The sequence below is a fragment of the Peromyscus californicus genome, unplaced genomic scaffold (genome assembly GCF_007827085.1).
Source record: "Peromyscus californicus insignis strain IS unplaced genomic scaffold, ASM782708v3 Scaffold_17__1_contigs__length_78620276, whole genome shotgun sequence".
In the NCBI taxonomy this organism is placed as follows: domain Eukaryota; kingdom Metazoa; phylum Chordata; class Mammalia; order Rodentia; family Cricetidae; genus Peromyscus; species Peromyscus californicus.
In genome coordinates, this window is record NW_026294469.1 from 42,024,278 (window position 1) to 42,045,366 (window position 21,089).

General features: G+C 44.5%; 1 protein-coding gene across 5 annotated transcripts in view; it reads left to right on the forward strand.

Annotated features, from left to right (window-relative positions):
* The window catches only part of Snx24 (sorting nexin 24), a 151,827-nt gene extending 134,716 nt beyond the window's left edge, over window positions 1-17,111 (forward strand). For 4 of the 5 annotated variants that reach the window (XM_052742189.1, XM_052742190.1, XM_052742191.1 and 1 more), the window contains 4 exons: window positions 7,120-7,214; window positions 8,722-8,754; window positions 9,279-9,343; window positions 15,656-17,111. In XM_052742189.1, the coding sequence (XP_052598149.1) occupies window positions 7,120-7,214; window positions 8,722-8,754; window positions 9,279-9,343; window positions 15,656-15,723 (261 nt within the window). In that variant the 3' untranslated portion in view covers window positions 15,724-17,111. Of the gene's footprint in view, window positions 1-7,119; window positions 7,215-8,721; window positions 8,755-9,278; window positions 9,482-15,655 lie in introns of all 5 variants that reach the window. The other variant, XR_008219185.1, reaches the window with a different exon arrangement.
* Window positions 17,112-21,089: the final 3,978 nt, after the last annotated feature.

The following is a 21,089-nucleotide window of genomic DNA, read 5'->3' on the forward strand; positions in this document are numbered from 1 at the left end:
CACCTGTCTCCACCCAGCACTATGCTTACACATGATAGAGACAAATGTGTTTATAGAGGTAGATAATGCAGGAACACACAGAGCAAAAGCTCTGATACCAAAGTAGCCCAAAAGGTGGTTTCTACTTTAGTAGTCAATATTTTTGAGACAAAGCCTCACTAGATAGCCCTGGCTGACTTGGATCTCTCTGTCTTGACCACAGTGGCCTTGAACCCACAGAGATAAATCTGCCTCTGCCCCCCAGAGTTTTGGGATGAACACTATGTACCCCCTGGCCATGATTAGTCTTTTAACCACATCAAAAATCATATTCTGCCAGGCAGAGTGGCACACACCTGTACTCCCAACCCTCAGAAGGTAAAAACGGAAGAATCAAGAGTTCAAGACAAGCTTGAGTTGAATAGTGAGTTCCAGACTAGCCTAGGATATGTAGCAAGACCTTGTCTTTAAAAAAGGTTTAGTCCAGCAGGATGGGTCAGTGGGTATAGGCACCTGCCACCAATCTTGACATGAGTTTGACCTCAGGGGTTCACAGGTTGGAAGGAGACAGCTGACTCCTGGACATTATCCTCTGCTTTCCATTCTCATCACACACACACACACACACACACACACACACACACTCACAATTAAAATGCAATGCACTTTTAATGAAATAATTTTAAGGATTTCTTTTCAAAATTTCTTAAGCCAAATCACATTATTTCTTTACAGATTCTTCACTCCTTAAATAGGCTCTTCTTGGCATTCAACTTTCCATGTAGGTCCTGGATTTTTTTTTTTCTTTTATACGATAGTCTACAAAGCTCTAGGAAACCTTAGCAGACAGCTGTTTGAATTCTGTAAGTAACACAAGTTTTGCCAAGGCACAGGCTAGACATGCCCCGGGGGGCGGGGGGGTCACATCAAAACAAAGAATGTGCAGGGCGACGGGGTCTTCAGCAGTGCACCCGCTTTTTAGTTTTTAGATGGTTGCAGGCTCATTGTGTGAATTGTGACCAAGTGCCAGGAGGTGGCTAAGTGGGAGACTGAGGACCGCAGAGCCGCCACGAGCTTGTAGGCTTGGGTCCCCGAGGACGGCGACACTGAGGCCCACTGACTGCTGTGAGGCGGTATTGATTTTTCTCCCTCCCTGTTCTCAGCGGCTCCTCTGAAGTAGGTATGAGAGGAAGCTTCTTTCGTCGACGGGAGAAGAAAAACTGTCATGGTGAACTTTGTCACTACCCAAATCGGACATTCCAAACCAAACTAGATGGCCTGGAAGCACTCACAGGACTCCCGGAAAACCTCTTGACTTCTGTGACAAAGAGGTCCCCTGCAAGTCCCTAACAACCTGAGAGGGGGAGCATGCATGCGGTTTGAAGCAACCTCATACTGTACATGCTGTCTATGCATGTGTGCGTGTGCATATGTGTTTCATGTTCTGAAAAGATGAGAAAAAAAAGATCACACATGGAAACGACAGTGTTCTGTGCCGCGATCACGGGAGGTTAGCCGTGTGGGCTCATCCGAGCTTTCAAGATGTTCCCTTCCTGTTATAATTGGCTGCCGGGTAGGCCTGGCCCTAACTAGAATGCCAGCGTTCGATTTCGCCGTGTCCTCAGTGGAGACGTGTCACCATTTATGCTGGCTTTAGTGACAATTTTCTAAAATGGAAACTCGTGGGAAATCATTACAGTGTTTATACGTCCCTCTTGTCGGACAGTGCTATCCTGTGATATTTTACCAGTGTTTTCTGCCGCGTGATGGCATCTCGCAGAGGTTAAGGCAGAACAGGTCCCTCTGTAATTTTGTGAGCACATTTTACTTACTGCAGAAGAAAAGATAACTGACAATTAAGTATTTGGGATGCCACAGAAGGAACATGTGCAGCTAATCAATGGCACCCTCTGGGACCGCGATTTTACAAAGCTGATAAGGTGGAAAAATCGGGGTTTTGTGATTTGTGTTACATGATGATAATTGCACCTTTTCAATAAAAACGACATTTCTGGAGTAAACACGGGGCTGGCGAGGCTGCGGCACCAAGGCTGTTGTTCTTCTGTCCCGTTCAGACAAGTTTTTGCAAATGATTTTATAGAGTATGAGATCCACTCCCCACCCCACACACACACTTATTGAACACTGTGTATGGGAAAATAATAAAGTTTTACAAAGCATGTTTAATTGACCAGTGTTAATATTTACTGGAGTTTGAATATTTAATGTTTATTAGATGCAGTGACATCCATGTGTGTCACAGTACATTGTACACTCAGTACAGCTGCTTGATTTAATTCCATTTCGTGTGTCATCTTATTCACATGCATGTATTCGACACATATTCCTAAGTGATAAACCAGATAAGAGAAGAAGGTGCATCTGCAGTTCATCTGTAGGGTCTCCCGCTGCACGTATGTTAAAGGGCCCTAATCATTTAAAAGCTCTATGGTGTTTCCTTTCCCACACATGGGCCATTCTCCAAGTTTCACTGAACAGGCTTCAGTTAGAGGTAGACGTCTTCCATCCCTACCAGGACAGACTTTGAACGTGCTGAGTTACCAGTCTATTACCACACCGGGACAGACTTGCTTTGAACATGCTGAGTTACCAGTTCCCCTTCGAGATGGAAGAGTTGGCGCTCTCTCCCCTGGCCCCCTACCGTCTCTCCTTGTTTGAGCAGCCTACTTCTGTGGAAACAAGAATTTTTTAAGTTATTGTCATTGTTACCTCTGGCTCTTCCTCAGAGTATTCTTTCCCTTTCTTGGATTATAGGGGCCAAGGCAATTGTGCTGAGTGGGGTGGGAGGATACTTCAGCCCTCTTGACAGCTTGTAGAAGAAACCGTTCCTGCTGACCCACCACTGGAGACCCACAGCACTTGCATGGAAGCAGCTGCTCTCTCTGGTCTTGGATCTGTGATTAATTGTGCCTCTTACAGTATTTTACTCCGCACTGAGGCCTGTAAAATTCAATGGGATTTGTTTCTAGGCTTTTCTCTCATTTTGTCCACTTCATTTTGAGTTACACTCTCTTCCTTCATAAATTATTTGTCGGGCCTCACATGCCAGCTTTGCAGGGATGGGCGAGCAGCATGGAAACCCCACCCTCAGGGACTTTTGGATGTCAGTTAGGCAGCTCTGGACCTGGGACTTGGCACCATCCCACCACCGAAATACTCCTTACTGGATAAGTGTGGGGGTCTAGGCTTCACCAGCTATACTTGAAGAGTTCCAAATCATGTTTTCCCTACTGGTTCCTCAGGTTGGGGAACCCTACGCACCACTAATTGTTACACCTTTGAGTCGTATGTAGAAGACACACAACACAGAAGCAGTGAACATAGACTGCTTCCTAGAACTAGTGAATAGTAGATTTTTGTCTGTCAGGAAGAATCCTTTACCATGGTGATTTCGCTGCTTAGACAAATATTTTTTTAATTTATTTATTTTTATTTTATGTGCATTGGTATTTTGCCTACGTGTATGTCTATGTGAGGGTGTCAGATCTTGGAGCTACAGACAGTTGTGAGCTGCCATGTGGGTGCTGGGAATCGAACCCAGGTCCTTTGGAAGAACAGCCAGTACTCTTAACCACTGAGCCATCTCTCCAGCCCCTAGACAAATATTTTTCAACCATAGTCCAGAGCTAAAGACACTGAGGAGAAGGAAGTGCACGCTTCAGCCAGGTCCTGTTTGACAGAGAGGTAGACCCCACACAGGAAGCCAGGGCATCTTTTGGGAAGCTTGTGAACAGCACTGGTCTGTGTGTCAGGTTCCAGGCCAAGTATGAATGCTCAGCAACATGATTGCTACAGCCTCGATAAAGGAAGGTATCCTCTGCCGGGCTGTCAGGGGTCCGTACCACCTCCTCTGAAAGTGTGTGTGTGTGTGTGTTATACACATGCTAGTTGTATACCAAATAACTCCTGGGGATGTCTCCTTGAATCTTCACAAGAACCCCAGTATAAGGAGGAAGGATGCAGACCAAGTCTGACTATAAAAGCCGTGTGCCCTGTGCCCCACACTGCCTTGAGAATAAAAAAAATGAATACCACCAAAAAACTAACAAAGACCAGCAATCCAAACCAACGGCAACATGATTTCATATTTTAAAATGCGATTTGCTATACAATTAGGAACTTATCTGGAGAATAAAGTTGGGTGATTAAAACCAGATGGGTTCTGAAGATGTGGGATGAGTCAGGGTGTGGCTTCGAAAAGGGATGGTTGCTCCTGCAGCCGAGAGCATTTCAAGGAATAAAGATGGAAATGGAACAGCTGGGAGGCCCCACTTGCTGTTCTGTCTCCTGCATGAGGTCATGTGTTTATGGCCCCAGAGACTGAGTTGAACTAATGTAATTCCTATTTGGCATCTCTGTACTAATTAATGACAGTTGTTTCATTTGTACATATTATATTAAATTAGGTGAATTCTTCATCTTTGTTTGGACTAGAGTATTAATTCTTTTTATGTGTGCAAGGTTTCCTAACAGACCTCAGGAAACATTCCTGACCACGTAACGGAAAGCCTTCCCAACACCCCCAGTACACTCGGGTACTGTTTTCTTTATAACACTCAACCCTACCAAGCAGCTTGATCATTGTTTTCTGGAAAATATTAATTGAGAATATTCAGGGAACAACAAATAGATGCTCGTAAGTTTCTAGAGTTTTCTGTATTTCTTTCTGCCAGGATGTCTTACCTAAAACAATGTGGTCATCTGTTTGGAGAGCTCCAGGGAGAGGGAGCAGGATTAATTCCCGTCCCTGTGTGCAGTGTAAACAGCTTTTTGCCTGTCTTTTGTCATTAATGATCATGCTGAGGATGTAGCCAGTGCATTGTAAGCCAATCTGTCAAGGCAAATAAACAATTCACCTTGTTAAAATTCCCTAAATCTTGCATTAATAAAACCAAAGGAGCCCCCTGAACACTCAAGAGATGTCTTCCTCCATACTGCAGTGATGGATGATACGTCTAAAGAGCCTGGAAATTAAGTAGTTCGAGTCATTAAAAGTGCCCCACACTTCTTATTGATTTAATTTATTTTAAAAAGGTAGGGGAGGAGATAAGAATGTTGCACCCGCCCCTATTTTATTTTTTTTTAAATCTGAAGGCTACCACCTATACAAGTAGTTAGAATTATTTCTGGGGCAAATTGTTCCATATTCATCACAACCTTAAGTTTTGTTATTCAAATGGGTATTATGCCGTCCTGCTAAGCAAACATCTAGAACTATCTTAGTAGTCCTTGCAGCCTTTGCCGTGGCAAAAACTTCTGGGACTTCTTGGACTCTCAGAGCGAATGATCTCTGGATAGTCAAAAAGTCCATTGAGTAGGTAGGATTTGAGATAAATGTCAAACAATTTGAAAGGAATGAACTGAAATGTAGGAAATGATATCTGTGGACAGAGGGGCTCTTTCCTCCTTTGCTTTCTCGAGTTTTTGGTTTTTTGCTTGCACAGTTAGGAAAAGAATATTATACCTGAGATGAAGGAGGGGTGTGTGCATGGATGGACCAATGGAAGAGAAAACATTTGGAGAGTGGTGTGCAGGATCTTAACTGTCTTTGTACTTTAAGTTGCTGGAATTGTGTGTGTACTTACTCTTTATCCCATACTCCATTGAACCCACTCTATTCACTGCCACATCTCAGGCCCTGGTATAACAAGTACCCAGTCAGTTTTATTTCATGAGTAGAGTAGAATTCCCCATCACTTTTCTATCTTCTCTCTTTTTTTTTTTATTCCTTAAGATCTTTCTGGTAGAGTGGACTCTGTGAGGGATGGTGACAGCCCGGACACCCTAACCTTCCAGATGGGCTGTCTCTGGGACCTGAATAGCAGGAGAATTGGACATTGCAATGCATATGCAGGCCTGGCAGCCTATGTAGCCCTAATCCATGTACGTGATCTGAAATGGGCAGTAGGATTCCACGCCTGTGAGAAATGAGGCAACTCAGTGTAAGGATGATGGTATGCCTTCAATGCACAGAAGCACTTACACTATGACCCAATTTTTTATTTGTTCTGTATCTTCTGCACCAGTTAGACAGCTGTTCCTAAGATGCTGTCAGATAATATTTCATTAATTTCCATTATTCTTTAGATTACGTACACTTATTGGGGGGAATACCACCCATGGTGTGTTGTTTAAGCAGACCCTTAACAGTTATACTAGTGAAGCATGGCCATTCCTGACTATAGTCCCCACACTGAGGAGACCGAGGCAAGAGGACTGCTGTGAATTCAGAGCCAGCCTGGGCCAGATTGTAGACCCTTCTTTCAAAAGACAAGCAAAAGAGCAGTTCCATAGTGTTTGGTGCTTTTCCCTCCCTGTCTTTAGTGGAGAGAGGAGCAGGTACCAAATGTGTAATCTGTTAACACACGTTGGCAGATTCTTTTAAAAATGCATAAATATGAAAATGCACTCCGTAGCCTCCGCAGGTTTCTCCTCCATGTTGCATAATTTGGATCTCAGCATGCTGACACATTTATGTTATTATGCCAGCTCTTTAGCAGAGCTATTTAAGTGGAAGAACTTTATAGATTTTTTTCAATATATACCCTGATTTACACTTAGCGGTAAAGTTGTCACTGACCCTTTAAGTGGAGCTGTCCAGATGGCAATAAATGTCAAGGGATCCTAGTGCAGAAACAGGTGATCACTAAGGGGTTAGACTAAATCTTCTAGATGGAAAACCTGCAGTATTTCTAAGGGGCAGTGGCCTGTGATGGAAATGTAATGCTTTATCACTCAATAGGAAAATTTGATTTGTGTATCTGATATGCCTGGGGTTGGACTGTTCAGGATGGGTCAGAGTCTCTGTAAAGGCAGGGACCATGTCTGGTGCTTCCCCAATGTCTTGTCCAATAGTGAGCATCTGAAGGTAGGAGACACTTCTGTAAATCTACCGTGAAGGAGTACTGGATAAAAAGTGCAGGGTGTGTGCATGCCGTATAGCATATGCATCAGCCTGAATCCACGGTGGCTGGAAGGGGGACCGCTCCTCGTATCAGTTGTGAGGAGTGTTACTGGTAGTGACTTTGATGGACAGTTATGACTTTTTGATAGCGCTCCTTTGATTGATGGTCTGACAGACTTCCCTTCCATCTCTAATTCTGTTTTCTGCTTCCACAGGCTGTCATTTTGGAAAACGAAGAACTTCCCAAACTCTTCCTTGATTTCCTCAACGTGAGACACTTGCCCTCTCTCCCAAAGGCAGAAAGCTGTGGGTAAGAACTGCTGTTTGCATTGTGGGCGCGCATTTTAAGTTACTCTTCAGTAACTGACTGTCCTAACAAATATCCCAGAGCGGTGCCACCTGGCAAGCTGGCCACATCTAAGCTCTTAGTTGAGGCGGCACTCTCTCTCATATCCCTCTGCTTATAGTGAGAGGAATTCCTCCCAAGCCTTCACCTCCATCTTGCAGCAAACGGTCCAGGTAAACCCATGCTTAGGCACAAGGCACTAACCTCTTAAGTGATGGCGTCACTTAGTGTTGCAGATGGTAATTATGAATCCAGAGTGCAATCAAGGACAGTCCCTTGACTTATGCCAAGTACACATATTCATATAGCTTTTTAAAGACACATGCTTTTATTATTTATGTGTATGCTTGTGTGTGCCTTGAAGGTGGTGGTGGTGGGGAGGTGCCTGTGGAATCCAGAAGAGGGCATCAGATCCACCAGAGCTTGAGTTACAGGCAGTTGTGAGTTCCCTGACATAGGTGCTGAGATCCAAATTCAGGTCCTGTAGAAGAGCAGCAAGTACTCCTAACCACTGAACCATCATCTCTCCAGTCCCTGTATTCATATAGTTTTAAAGCTATCGATGACTTTAGAGATCGTTGATCCAACACCCCTCATTTGGTTGTTGCTCAGAGACACAGTATTTAATTAAGTGCCTTTCCCAAGCCATGCAAGTGGCAGAACCCAGGCCTTCCATGGAGGGCTTCTTTCTTTGACCACTACTTCCCCCTGAGGAACTCGGAACTGATGGGCTGTAGTCCCCAGGCCCTGTTGACCATGGAACTAGAGGTGTAACATCGCCAGCAGCTAGAGACAGTTCTTCTAAAGGCTGAAATCTGGAGCAAGCTGGGCTGAGCTAGCCTCTGAATGCAGTCAGCCACACCCCTGCCCAGTCAGTCGATCCACAGAGACAGAAGGCAACAGAAATCCAGCAGGGTAAAAGACTTCACCCAGCCTTTCCCTCTGCCTGCAGCCCTTTCCTGAGATCAGGTTAGACGTGAGCTGTCTGCGGAATGCAGGGCAGTAGACACCTTTCACCGCCCCTCCTCAGTGCTGTTGACCCAAGACCACTCATCCCACAGCCTGAATTCTATTCCACACTCACCCAGTGATCTCTGTGACCAGTGTGCTCTGTCCCAACCTTTGTATTCGTGTTTCCTGGGAGGGCAGGTTCATAGATGCTCTTGAGTTTTGCACAGAGACGTTAACAATTACAGTGAATGGGGTCTTCTTACTTCCATCCCAGCCCCCAAATAGTAATAAGGCCATATGATTTTTAAAAGATCTTAAGGAAAATTTGAGATGCTCAGTGTCTTCCAGGCTGAAGATGTCTTATTATGTATTATCAGCCGTGTTGTGGCTAGTACAAACCCTCAACTTTTCTGTTGGTTTCCCCAGTTCAGTGCTAAGTATACTAACTTTTGCTTTGTTGGCATAAATGTTGGCCCAACTTAATTGTTTTTCTTTTCCTTTTCTTTTATAAAAATTTCAGATCTTTTGATGAGACGGAATCTGAGGAGTCGAGGTAAGAACTAATAGCAACCAACAAGAAGTTACCGAGATCAATAATAGAACTGTAGTTTGTTCAACGTCTAACTACCCATGGTGTAACTGTTTAAAGTCGTGTTTCTCCTGGAAACCTTTGGTGGATATTGGTTTTAAGATGATAAATATTTGATGGGAAGTTGCAGGGTTAATTGCTCATGATTAGGAATGAAAAGGATTAAGAGCCCCACGTGGCTTCATGCAAGTATTAAGAATACTGTCTTAACTTACGATCAAATCACGGAGTTTCAGAGAGGTCTTTCCAGCAGTGGTATTTACTGCCCCGATGAGTGTCTGTCTCATATCCCAGAGAGAAATATTCAGAAGGCAAGCGCAGCGCCCACGATTTCCATCTGTGTGTTTGCTGTTATTCACCCACAACTGGTAGATGCAGAGACCTGGAGACATCCCACACAGCAGTTTGATCCCCTCAAAGCTAGTTTGTAGTGTTTTCTGTTTACCATCGTCCCCTGATGCTGACATGCCTGGTTTTGACCTTTCTAGCAAGCTGTCCCACCAGCCGGTGCTGCTGTTCCTCGGGGATCCATACGTCTTGCCTGCAGCCAGCGGTAATCAAACCTGTCATCTGCTAACAGCTCTTTACTGATCTGCCCCCTGCACCACATACACCACGTTTGTAATACGGGTCTACCAGAGTGACATCGGTCCAGGGCTTAATCATCTGCCAATAAACCAGTGCTCTTGGTGTAAGAGACATTTAGAATTTTAATTGGGGCCGGCCTTTCAGGAGGAAATGTAATTTTTCTTTCTCTCTTCCTAGCCTATTTTGAATTAGAGAAAGAAGGGATAAAAGTATTTATTTTTCTTTCTTTTCTGTGATTTTTTTTTTTAGACTACTGCTTATTTTTAATCTAGATGTAGAGTTCAGGTTGAAGGTTCTGGTCTTTCTTAAAAATGTTTCCTTCCAAAAGCCGTGTGCATGCATTGCAAGTATACCCGAGTCTACAATTAGGTTTCAGTGTTTTTGATGGTAGATTATATATTTTTAAGTTGTATATTTTTATTACAACAAATTGATTTAAGTGTAACCATAATCGATATTTTAACATGCGTCCTTTTTCGGATCTAGTTCCCTAGGGCCCTTCTCAAAGTGTTCTCCTATATAATGTTCCCGGAGGACATTCTCAGACATCATCTCATTTCATTTGCAAGCGGCCTTATAAAATAGGCTCAGCGGGTACTATCATTGGCTAAAGGGGAAAATTCCGACTCAAGGATGTTGTTGACTTACCAGGCTCAGGAGGACCATTTGAGGCCCAGGTTTTTTCTCCTTTGCTGTTAGCCTAACAGGTCTCCGACCTCTGAGAATCACAAATACCAAGCCATAAGAAAGCATAGATAAAGCATTGTTTCTGTCAACACAACCTTCCCACAAGCTGGAGAGAGAGGGGACTGCTGTCTGTAGCATGGGACTCGTAGTCAGATGACCTGCTTACCTACCAGTAAAGGAAAGGTGGCCAGGACGCAGACATAGCTCACGAAGAGACTCCTCTGACCCTGCTCAGAGAGTTGCCTTGACTGTCAAGAATTTTTTTTTTTTTTTTTTTGGTTTTTCGAGACAGGGTTTCTCTGTGTAGCTTTGGAGCCTGTCCTGAAACTCACTCTGTAGCCCAGGCTGGCCTTGAACTCACAGAGATTCGCCTGCCTCTGCCTCCCGAGTGCTGGAATTAAAGGCATGCGCCGCCACCACCACCACCCCCCGGCAAGAATATGGTTTTATGGTGGCATTTTATGCATGTCTTCTCAGTGAAGCATAGTTACCCCTCTTTAGGAATGCTTCCTGTATTTAACATATTTATATGAATAATAATTAATATATTAGGTGGTGTTGTATTAAAATATTATGTTTAGCAAATATAATACAACCTAGTCTAGATGAAATAGTCATATTGTCTTTTAAAAGTGGCTCCATACCTAATTGTCCTGGAATTGTCTCTATTCAGATATTTCATGCACCTGTCCAGAGTTCCCACAGCAGTGGGCAGAACAGAGTGATGACTGGGCAGGAATAGCCAGGAGTTTGGTGGGAATGAGAGGAGGTAGGGGGTGGTGGGTTTTGTGATCATTCTTTAAGCTTATACACTTTGACGGTGGAGAGCAGAGAAGCCTTCCGGGAAGCAGCGTCAGGGCAAATGTGGGAAACGGGAAGAGTAAGGTGTGTGTATTGTTGGTCACTTGCTGGTGTTGACCACAATGAGGGAAATCCTACTTGAGAGTGACTATAATTAATGGGTTTGGCGGGCAGGAGGAAATAGGTACAGTGGCCAACAATCATGCTATATTCTTAAGATTTTAGCAGACCCAGTTTTGGAAATCAGGCTCCTCTGGCCTTAGAGAAACTTTATCTGTACCACACAGTGTTGTCAAGATGCCTTTTAGCGAGTGGAAGTCATTATTCCTGTAAATACTGAATGTGGAAATCTTGAGATTTATTGACTCTCATTTACATCTGTTGTCTTTACATTTTGGACATTTTGCCTAAATATCTTTTTAGAGTATGCTAATACTTGACACTGGATAGATGGCTTTATGGTAAATTGTCACTCAAGCATACAACTCTGAGTTCCACCTACAGAACCTACATTAAAAAAAATAAAGGCTGGACACGATGGTGCACGTGTAAGCTAGCACTTTGGAGACGTACAGGAGGATCCCTAGAGCTCACAGGCCAGCCAGCCTAGCTGATCAGTGTGCTGGCCGTCACTGAGACCCTGTCTCAAAAAGCAAGATGGACAGCTCCTGAGAACGACACTGGAGGTTGACTTCTACCTTCTGTATGCATGGACACATGTGCATGTGCATACACACACACACACACACACACACACACACACACACACACACACACACACAAAGGAAAAAAAAAGAACAGGCTAATACCCGATCATTATCTTCTTAGTTTTTGATAACAACAGTCAAGAGAATACCCTTGATTTTAAAGATTTATTTCTTTCTACCTTATGTATGAGTATCTTGCTGCATATATGTATATGTACCATCTGTGGGCCTGCAGAGGCCCCTGAAACAGGAGTTGTAGATGTTTGTGAGCCCCCATGTGGATGCTAGGAACCAAACCAGGTCCTCTACAAAGAGCAGCCAGTGCTCTTACCCAGTGAGCCGTCTCTGGCCCCTAGAGAGAACTCCCTCGACAGCCTCAAAAGCATGTGTTTTGGCCTTTGTCTTAATTTTTCTGGAAAATACAAATCAACCCTTTTCAAGGACCTGGGTATCCTCAACGTGACTGAACATTCTGGCCAAGTCTCTTCTTTGTCGTCTTTAGATGTGCTGGACCACTCTCTCTCTCCCTTCCAACGCTGTCTCACCCCTGGCTTTCCCATCAAAGACTGGACGCTGCTCACTGAGCTTTTCACTGAATCGTCTTCTGCTCATGGCCTTGAACTACCCCACCCATGCAACTGAGAGGCAGAATTGTGTTTGCAACACAGACCCTTGCTGTGGTTTGCAAGAACTCTGGTCTAGTCCAGATCATCTCTCCGCACATACTCTACTTGGTTCCAGCTACTCTGCAATTCATTCTGCACACACCCTGGGCACCTGCCCTGCCCATCCTACTGACCCTGCCAGCCCTGCTGACTCTACCCCAAGGGCATTTGCCTTGCCAACCCTACCCCCAGGACACCTGCTGCTTCCTCCTTGAATCTTCTGTCTGCATGCTTGGTGGGCCTGTCGGCTCCCAGGCCTCGTGTTGAATGTCACAGCTTTGAAGCTTTGCTCCCTCTCTCCTTCAAGCAGCCTCCATACATCTTTGTCCTGTTGTTATTGTTGCCCACAGAGAATGTTCGCTAGATAGAGGAATGCCAGTAAAAATGACAAGAAATGTATCCCAAATTGTGTTCCTTCCCGTCACCTCCCAAGGGGAGACAAAGGAAAGAACAGTTCCCTGAGCACATCAAGCAGTGATGGACATTGTATTCAGTCATAGCCTTGGTGAAGTCTGGATCTAAAGTTCAAAGGGCAGTGGAACAAGTGAGTGGGGGCGGGTGCAGTGCCCACTTATCCCATCACTGACCATTAGGCTGACCGGCCCACCCATCTGTTCACTTTGTCTCCGAGCACCCTGTTGGCTTCCTTCAGTAGAAATGGCTGCAGACTATGTCCTCTGGAGGGCCTCCCCCTGGCTGCTGTCTGTGCAGGGACCGCTTTCTCCTGGACACCCTCACAGCTGACTCCTACAGCACCTCATTCAAACTGGCTCAGGCGGCTGAGCCTTTTTTCCCTTTCCTGTGCCCTGCTTTGTGTCCTTGCTTCTAAGCCTCTGTCTGACGTATTCATCACAGTATAGAGTTAATTACTCATAACGGGGTTTTCATTGTTTTATGGGACTTCGTTGAATCCAAGTAAGTTAAATATGTTCATGGTATAAATTAACTGTATTTAAGTAGATTTTCAGATTTCAGATGGCAAAGGATAACAGTATGCCACGTGGATGAAATATGTTTGGATATTTTATTGAGAATTAATCAGTGGTTGAATTTATTAATATCTGTATGAGGAATAAATTTAAAATTAGAATCAGCTAGACCATTTCTTCAAATACGCAGATATATAGCCTACTGGAGGCTTTTTAAAGCTCTGTCCTGTGAAAATGTGTGTGTGTGTGTGTGTGTGTGTGTGTGTGTGTGTAGCAGAAAGCACACACTCAGAAAGAAAGCCAGTGTCGCCGGGCGGTGGTGGCACACGCCTTTAATCCCAGCACTCGAGAAGCAGAGCCAGGCGGATCTCTGTGAGTTTGAGGCCAGCCTGGTCTACAGAGTGAATTCCAGGAAAGATGCAAAGCTACACAGAGAAACCCTGTCTCAAAAAACCAAAAAAAAAAAAAAAAGAAAGAAAGAAAAAAGAAAACCAGTGTCATCAGCCAGAGAGAACTCACTATTCACATAGTAGAGAGATTTGTTTAAACATTTTATTTGTATCATTTGCTTGCTAGCACCTTTTTCCTGGCCTGGACAGAGACTGTAACTTACATTTCCAGTAACTAGATGGGTATATGGCATGTGGTAATGGCCAACTATTTACTGTGTGCCAGGACGCCCATGAACTTGGTTTCTCATGCCAGCTTTTCAATAACCCGTAAGGAAGGTGTTGGTGTGAAATCCACTTCACCACTGTTAAAACAGCTCAGCTGTGTCCCTAGAGCTGGGAAGTGACTATCCAGGATGCAGCGACATTTCAGTGAACATTTGCTAAGGTAAACCAGTCAGTGTATCCAGCTCTGTACTTGACTTCGCCCTTGACTGGGCTCAAAGGCGTCCCAAACTCAGCAGGTCCCGAACTGAAGAGATGATTGGCTTCTGTCTCACTCTCCTTCCTCAGCTTCTCCCACAACCCTCTGGCTTAGTCAGACAGAACCCCAAGGAGCTCCTGTGATGATTTCAATGATTTCTGTTCCCTTCTCCTTTCTCTCAGCCCTTCTGTGAGACAGAGTCTCACTGTATAATCCAGGTTGTCCTTGAACTCCAGGTCCTGCCTCTGCTTTCCATTCCTGGGATTCCAAGCACACACCAGCCCAACCGGCTTAATCCTTGGCCTCTCCCTTTTATCCACTAGTCATTTGTGTCTGCCACCAGGTCACATCCTTCATTTCTCTAGAATCCATCCGCTTTTCTGTGTCCTGTGTCAGGATCTCCCTCTGAACTACAGCAGTAACCAAATTGATCTGTGTCCGCCTCACGCATGCTTCAGTCCATTCCCTGTGTGGCAGTCCGTCATCTTTTCAAAATTTTGTGTCTCCCTTTACTTAAAATCCCTCAATACCCCTAGTACATTTCAGATAAAGCCTAAACTCCCACGAGATCCTCGTAGATCTGATGTGGTACCCCTGGCCTGAACACCAGTCTACTGCCTCACTTCCTCTGAGGACTCAGAACCTTCTGGGTTTCCTTGCCCTAGCCTGTACTGTCACCTCATAGTCCCCTGGAGCCTTCCTCTGAGGAAGTCCAGTTCCCTTGTACGTGACTTTACATGCTAGTTACTCTATAGGGAATGGATGGAGGAAAAAGAAGTATTAAGCTATTGGTCCATTTGCATAATAACTATTCAGAGTGCTCAGCTTTCCCCTAACTCCTGACGTAATTGTGTACAGTTGGAGCTTAAACCTGAACGTCCGGGCCATGGGAAGATTGATCCCCCTGCACAGCCCACTAAGCCCCGCCTGCTCTCACACTAGACACTGGCTCAGCAGGCCGTGTGGACCCCTGCGTTGCCTTTGTGCCTTCTACGAAAGTGAGGCTGGTTTTTCAAGGTCGACAGGATGACTCTTGTTAGAATTTTGCCCTTTGGAGTTCAAAGACAAGACCCCATCTCTCTACTCTCCGGAGCGTGCCCACAATAAGTACACACAGGACAACTTGGACTAAGTTGGTTCTGTAAGCCTCAGTGGAAAAAAAAACACAACCAAGTATTCCCAGTAGAAATCTTGGAATTCTTTCAAGTGTATTGAGATTTTTTTGTTAGAAATTGAATTGCCAGCGTAATCCATCTTCCTTGTGAGGAAACAGCCAGATAAAGAGCTGGGGCCTAGCGGCATTAACCACTAGAAGAGCAGCCCCTGAATCGATAACACTACAAATCTGGCCGAGCCGTCCTGCAGCGCCTGGTGGGAGCCAAAATGGCCTCTGGCTGACAAGCACAAACGGTAGCCCTCCTCGTCCGTGGGTAAATATGCACAAATAGTAGCCCTGACCTCTGACACCGGTGGCCTTGATCTCTGACCCTCTTTCCTGATCACGACTTGGTCACGTGAACTCCAGAGAGTGTGGTGGCTCCAACCCTCTGTCCATAAACACAGCTGTATCTTGTCGGTGCACGTTAAGATAAGCAGCTTCCCTTTTCTTTTTCAGATTTCCCAAATGTGGTCATCGAAGGGGTTCTTCATGGAATATTTTACTCTCATCTACAGCCCAGGTAGAGACCCTACCCGACCGGAAGAAGCTGAAGTGAGCTTCAGTGTCAAGGGCAAGAAAATCGATCTCTCTACCGACTTAACTGAAGCTCCATGACACAATAGCTCTAGGTAGTGGGGAAATTCACAGTCCTAGCTTCCTTCAGAACAGGGACATTTCTATTAGAATGGTGCTTTTAAAATTAGAAACTGAACCAGGGCAGCGTCAGTTCAAGGCTAATGGTTTGAGTGAAAGGGAGACTCCAACGTGGGAAGTCAGGACGAGGAGGCCACAGTGGAGCACGGTGGACACTCAGGAGCACCGAGTGTCACCAGACAGAGGCAGCCGCTGTCCCAGTTGCACCGTCTGCTAATTGGAAATCAGATCCGGAGTCATGCTGACACTGAGCAACTTTGGTGGCCTTCTGTTCAGACCGTGACAACACCCGTCTTTACACCATGAGATTTTCTCAGCGGGGGATACTGTATTCAGGGATGTTGGCATCAGAGGAGAGTCCTGGGACCCACTGTGCTAAGTGTGAGGGAAAAAAACCAGACTGGAAATTTGGTTATGTTGGCAGTAGGATACATTGAAGAACAGAACGCATTTTAGTTTCCATTACCCTGGGGTTCCCTCCCAGCGACAGGTTAGCTTCCCGCATCAGTGTTTGAGATGAAATGGGGTGTTGGCACAATCCTTGAGAGTCCTCTGGAAAGACACTACACCGGAAGTCTGGCCTCCCATTTTTTTCCTCTAGTATTGGAAAGTATGAGTGCTCCTCTGAAGACCAGCTGGCGCCCTGATGAAGTCCCAGAGGCCGTTACATATAGAAAGTACACACTTTAAACACTAGAGTCACACTGCAAAGTCCTTGTGCCAGCGGGAGTCAGATGTGAGTTGAAAGAGGTTGCAGCAGGAGCAGATGGACTGTTTGTGTCTGGGTTTCCTCCATGGTGTACATTCATGGTATTGCCACAGGCTTCTCTGCGGTTGGTGGTTCTCTTCACTGACATCATGTATGGATTAACGTGATTTAGATGTTTGATGCTGTCTCTCCACTGGATGTCACACAGATGGTCATCTTTTGCTTAGTGACAGAGCAGGAGTGTATGTCCTACCTGAGAATATGTGCTGATGAACAGCCTACTTGTGGGTATGAATTTTCATAAATTTAAATGTTGGAGAAAATATTTACAATTGAAAGTACCATGTCATGAATTTTTTATTAGAGTCTAAACCTACAGATAGCCTGCTGCAAACTTTTAAAGATACGTTTTTATGATTGATTGTGTAATTATGGTAGAAATAAAGTAATCAAGTGAAAATTAACTAAATGGTGAAGTATTAGAGATACTTTTTAAAATGTTTTTATGTTCCTAGCTATTTTGAGTTAAATAAAAACAAATGAAAGTAAGTATTTGAATGCGTGTTTTTCTCAGAATTACTGGAGGCACAGATTATGTCTACATATGCACAGAACACAAATACAACTGCTCTCACATTTCACTAGACACGTATCTCTAATCTGATGGGGTAGTAAATCACCTGACCCATTATTAAACTAGCTGATACTCATTAAATACTTCATGATTTGCCAAATTAAATTTTTTTTAACTAAATAAAGACCAAACATATATGATGGTATATTACTCAAGAAATCTGTTAGCTGATAATGGTGACTCATGCCTGGGATCTCAGCACCTGTGAGGCAGAGGCAGGAAGATCACTATAAGTTTGAAGCCAGCCTGGTTTGGATAGCAAGTTCCAGGCCAGCCAGGGATTCATAGTAAGACCTTGTCTCAAAACTAAGACAAAGATAAATCATTCATTTTTGGAAATTAAATTACATCTTAGCAATGACCTTTTTTAAAAGTTCATTTTAAAATTGAGTATATGGGCCAGAGAAATGGCTCAGCGGTTAAAAGCAGCTTAACAGCACTGGCTGCTCTTCCAGAGGTCCTGAGTTCAATTCCCAGCACCTACCTGGTGGCTCACAACTGTCTGAACTATCTGTATTGTACTCTCATGAGTACTGATGCTCTCCTCTGGTGTGCATACATGCAGACAAAACATCCATATACATAACATACATAAATAAATCTTCAGTGTATAATGTTACCACTGGGAGTTCTTGCAGGACCATAAACTACTATAGATCTTTTAAGCATAAAGAGTTGTATATCTGAAGCCAAGAAGACCTGAGTCAGTTCCCCAGCACCCAGCTCAAAGGTCTGACAATGCACTCCTATAATCCTGACACTGGAGAGGTGGAGACAGAAGGGTCCATGGGGCTGTCTGGTCGACCAGTCTAGTTGACTTGGTAACTTTCACCATCATTGAAAGACCTTGTTTCAAAAATACAAAGTGAGAGCCATTGAGGAAGACATCCAATGTCAACTTTTGTCCCCACAGGCATGTATATACACACGTGAACACACACACACACACACACACACACACACACACACACACACACACCAAAATTCAAAACCAAACCCACGATTTGCCAGCCAGTAACCATAGCCCAGAGCAACAGGAAGTTGGCATTCACCCCACAGCCCCCCATGGTTTCCCACTCCATTGCCCATCAACATACAGCAGCCTGTCAGCCCCCGCTGCAATAGAGTCTGGGAGGAGGCTGGTCGTCTTTTGATCAAAACAGCTCGGGACACACTGGGAAGATGATGGCATATATTTCTATGGTTAGAAATATTATAAAAATATAAAAGGGTACATAAAGCAACCCTCCTCCCATCCCATCTCTTGAATACCCTGGTCCCCTCCCATGAGCAGCCATGGTGCTTAGTTTTTCTATATAATCCTTTGAGAGAGAATTTCTCTATAGGCAAGAATATATTATCCATCTACTGCTTGTTTTGATTTGATTTTTTAGATTATGTGTATGTATGTATGTATATACGTGCAGCACATGCATACTTGCCTGGGACCCTCAGAGGCCAGGAGAGTGTCAGATTGCCCGGAAGTGGAGTTACAGATGGTTGTGAGCCACCATGTGGGTGCCGGGAACTGAACCCAGGTCCTCTCCAAGAGCAACAAGTGCTTTTAACTCCTAAGCCATTTCTCCAGCCCCATCATCTAATGTTGTCACATCCTGTTTCCCCCATTTTACAGACATGGTAACCTACAATACTCATCTTTTATACATACTTTCATATAATGACACATCTTGACAGTTATGTTAGTATACAAAGTATGTTTCTCTTCTCTTTATAGTTGTATACCTCGGCTACAATTTATGCAACTACTATAATATTTATGAATATGTCGACATTTTTCTACTATAGAAATACCATAGACAACTTTGTATACACGTGTACTTACATTAATTTCAATAGTAATTTTGAAAAAATTGTCACAGCAAAATTTTCATACAAAAACCCATGTACAGATGCACACTTATAATATTATTATTATTATTATTGGGTTCCATTGGACATTTGTAAATACACTATTTCATTCGGGTTCCACTGTGCATGGTTGTGTTGCCACGCAGGTTGTGCAGTGTGCAAGACCACACCATGCCATACACATGCTGCGCAGAGTGAGTGGTACATTGAGCCTGCCTGAGGCTCTGCACATGAGGAAGTAATGAAAAACTGATCCATTCAAAGCTTGTATTCATGAGCAAGAGAGAAATAAAAGGGCAGAGGACAGAAATAAGAAGGAAAAGAAGAACTCCCTTGCCCCTTGATCCAGGGTGTAGGGCAGCCCTGCTGCTCCATCCACACAGATGTTTGACTGACATTCTGCCCACCTGTGCCCTGGTGCTTGTCCTATGCAGAGCTGCTCTCCTGCCTCACCTCTGCCTGCTCATTTGCATACCGGCTGCCCTGGCCCTGGTGTCCTTTTTTTCTGGTGTTCCTTCTCCCTGCTGCCCTTCAAAAGTCACCCATGTGTACAGTGAGTGCCCTGTGGCATCGTGATCCCTGCTGCCTGGCCAACCCTGCACTTATAAGCTGAAAGTGTGGAAATCCCAGAGTCACAGTTAAAAGACAGAATCACACTTCAACATTGACAAAGGGCTTTCGTCTCTCTTGTTAACTTTAATCAATGGACAGTGGCTGCTTAGCACTTTGTTGATTCTGGCAGAATTTCCGTATGACTCAGTGATTCCAGAAATGAGGGAAGCAGCTGAAGATGGGATTTGGGTATCTGTGTTCACAGCATTGTGTACAGAAGGAGAGATGACCTAAGTGCCCATCAGTGGAGGAATGAGTGAAAACAAGTGAATTCTGGTGTGTGCTGTGTGGATGAATCTTGAAGATGTAAGTTGAACAAGCCAGCCGTGAAGGGACAAATCCTGGATAATTCCATTCATATGTGGTATTTAGAGTGTAGTGAGATTCCCAGACACCAAAATATGGTGGTGGGTGTGTCATGGGCTGGAGGACAGGGACATGAGGAATTGGTGTTGCATGGCTTTCTTTGAAGAAGACACAGTTCCGGAGATGGACGGTTGTATGATGTGGATGTGCTCAACACACACCACTAAAAATGATCCAAATGACTGATTCCATTCTGTATCTTTCACCTCAATTGGAAACAACCCGAAGGGGGCGATTCGGGGCACGTGGAGCTCTGTGAGTAAGGACAGTGCTCCATTGGTGCTCTCTGCCATGGGGGCAGGAGTTTAGGTACATACACCGTTGCTGCTCTCACAGTCCCGGAAACTTGTAAAATTCAAACAGGATTCGAAATTCTAAGCTTGTCAACTAGAACCAATCATGAACCATTTAGGATTCGGAGTCAGCCTGGACCATCCTACCTGACTGACCCCCACACAGACTGACACACACACACACTGGTAGGAACCACTGTAAGAGACTATGAATCACCTTTAGCATCTCTTTAAAATACTTTTTATTTATTCACTGACAATCGCATGCGTGTATGCAATGTATCATTAGTGTATATAACCCAAATCCCACTTTTACCCCTCTCAGACCTCCTCGATACCCCCTACATGTGTACTCTCTTTAATAGCCCACTGGGTCTATCTAATTAATGCTGCCTGAATGAACACGTGTGTGAAGCTCTGCTGGTCAGTTTCTGCCAGCTTGACACAAACTAGAGTCCCCTGGGAAGAGGGCAGCTCAGCTGAGGAAGTGCCTCCATCAGACTGTCCTGCGGGGATGTCTGTGAGGTATTTTCTCAATTAATGACTGATGTGAGACAATCCAACCCATGGTGGGCAGTACCACTGCTGGGTAGGTGGTCCTGGGTTGAATAAGAAAGACAGTTGAGTGAGCCGTGATGAGGAGTCCAGTAAGCAGTGTTCTTCCATGGCCGCTGCTTCACCTTTCTGCTCTGCTTGAGTTCCTGCCTTGACTTGAGATAGACTGTGACTGGGATGTGTAAGCCAAATGCACCC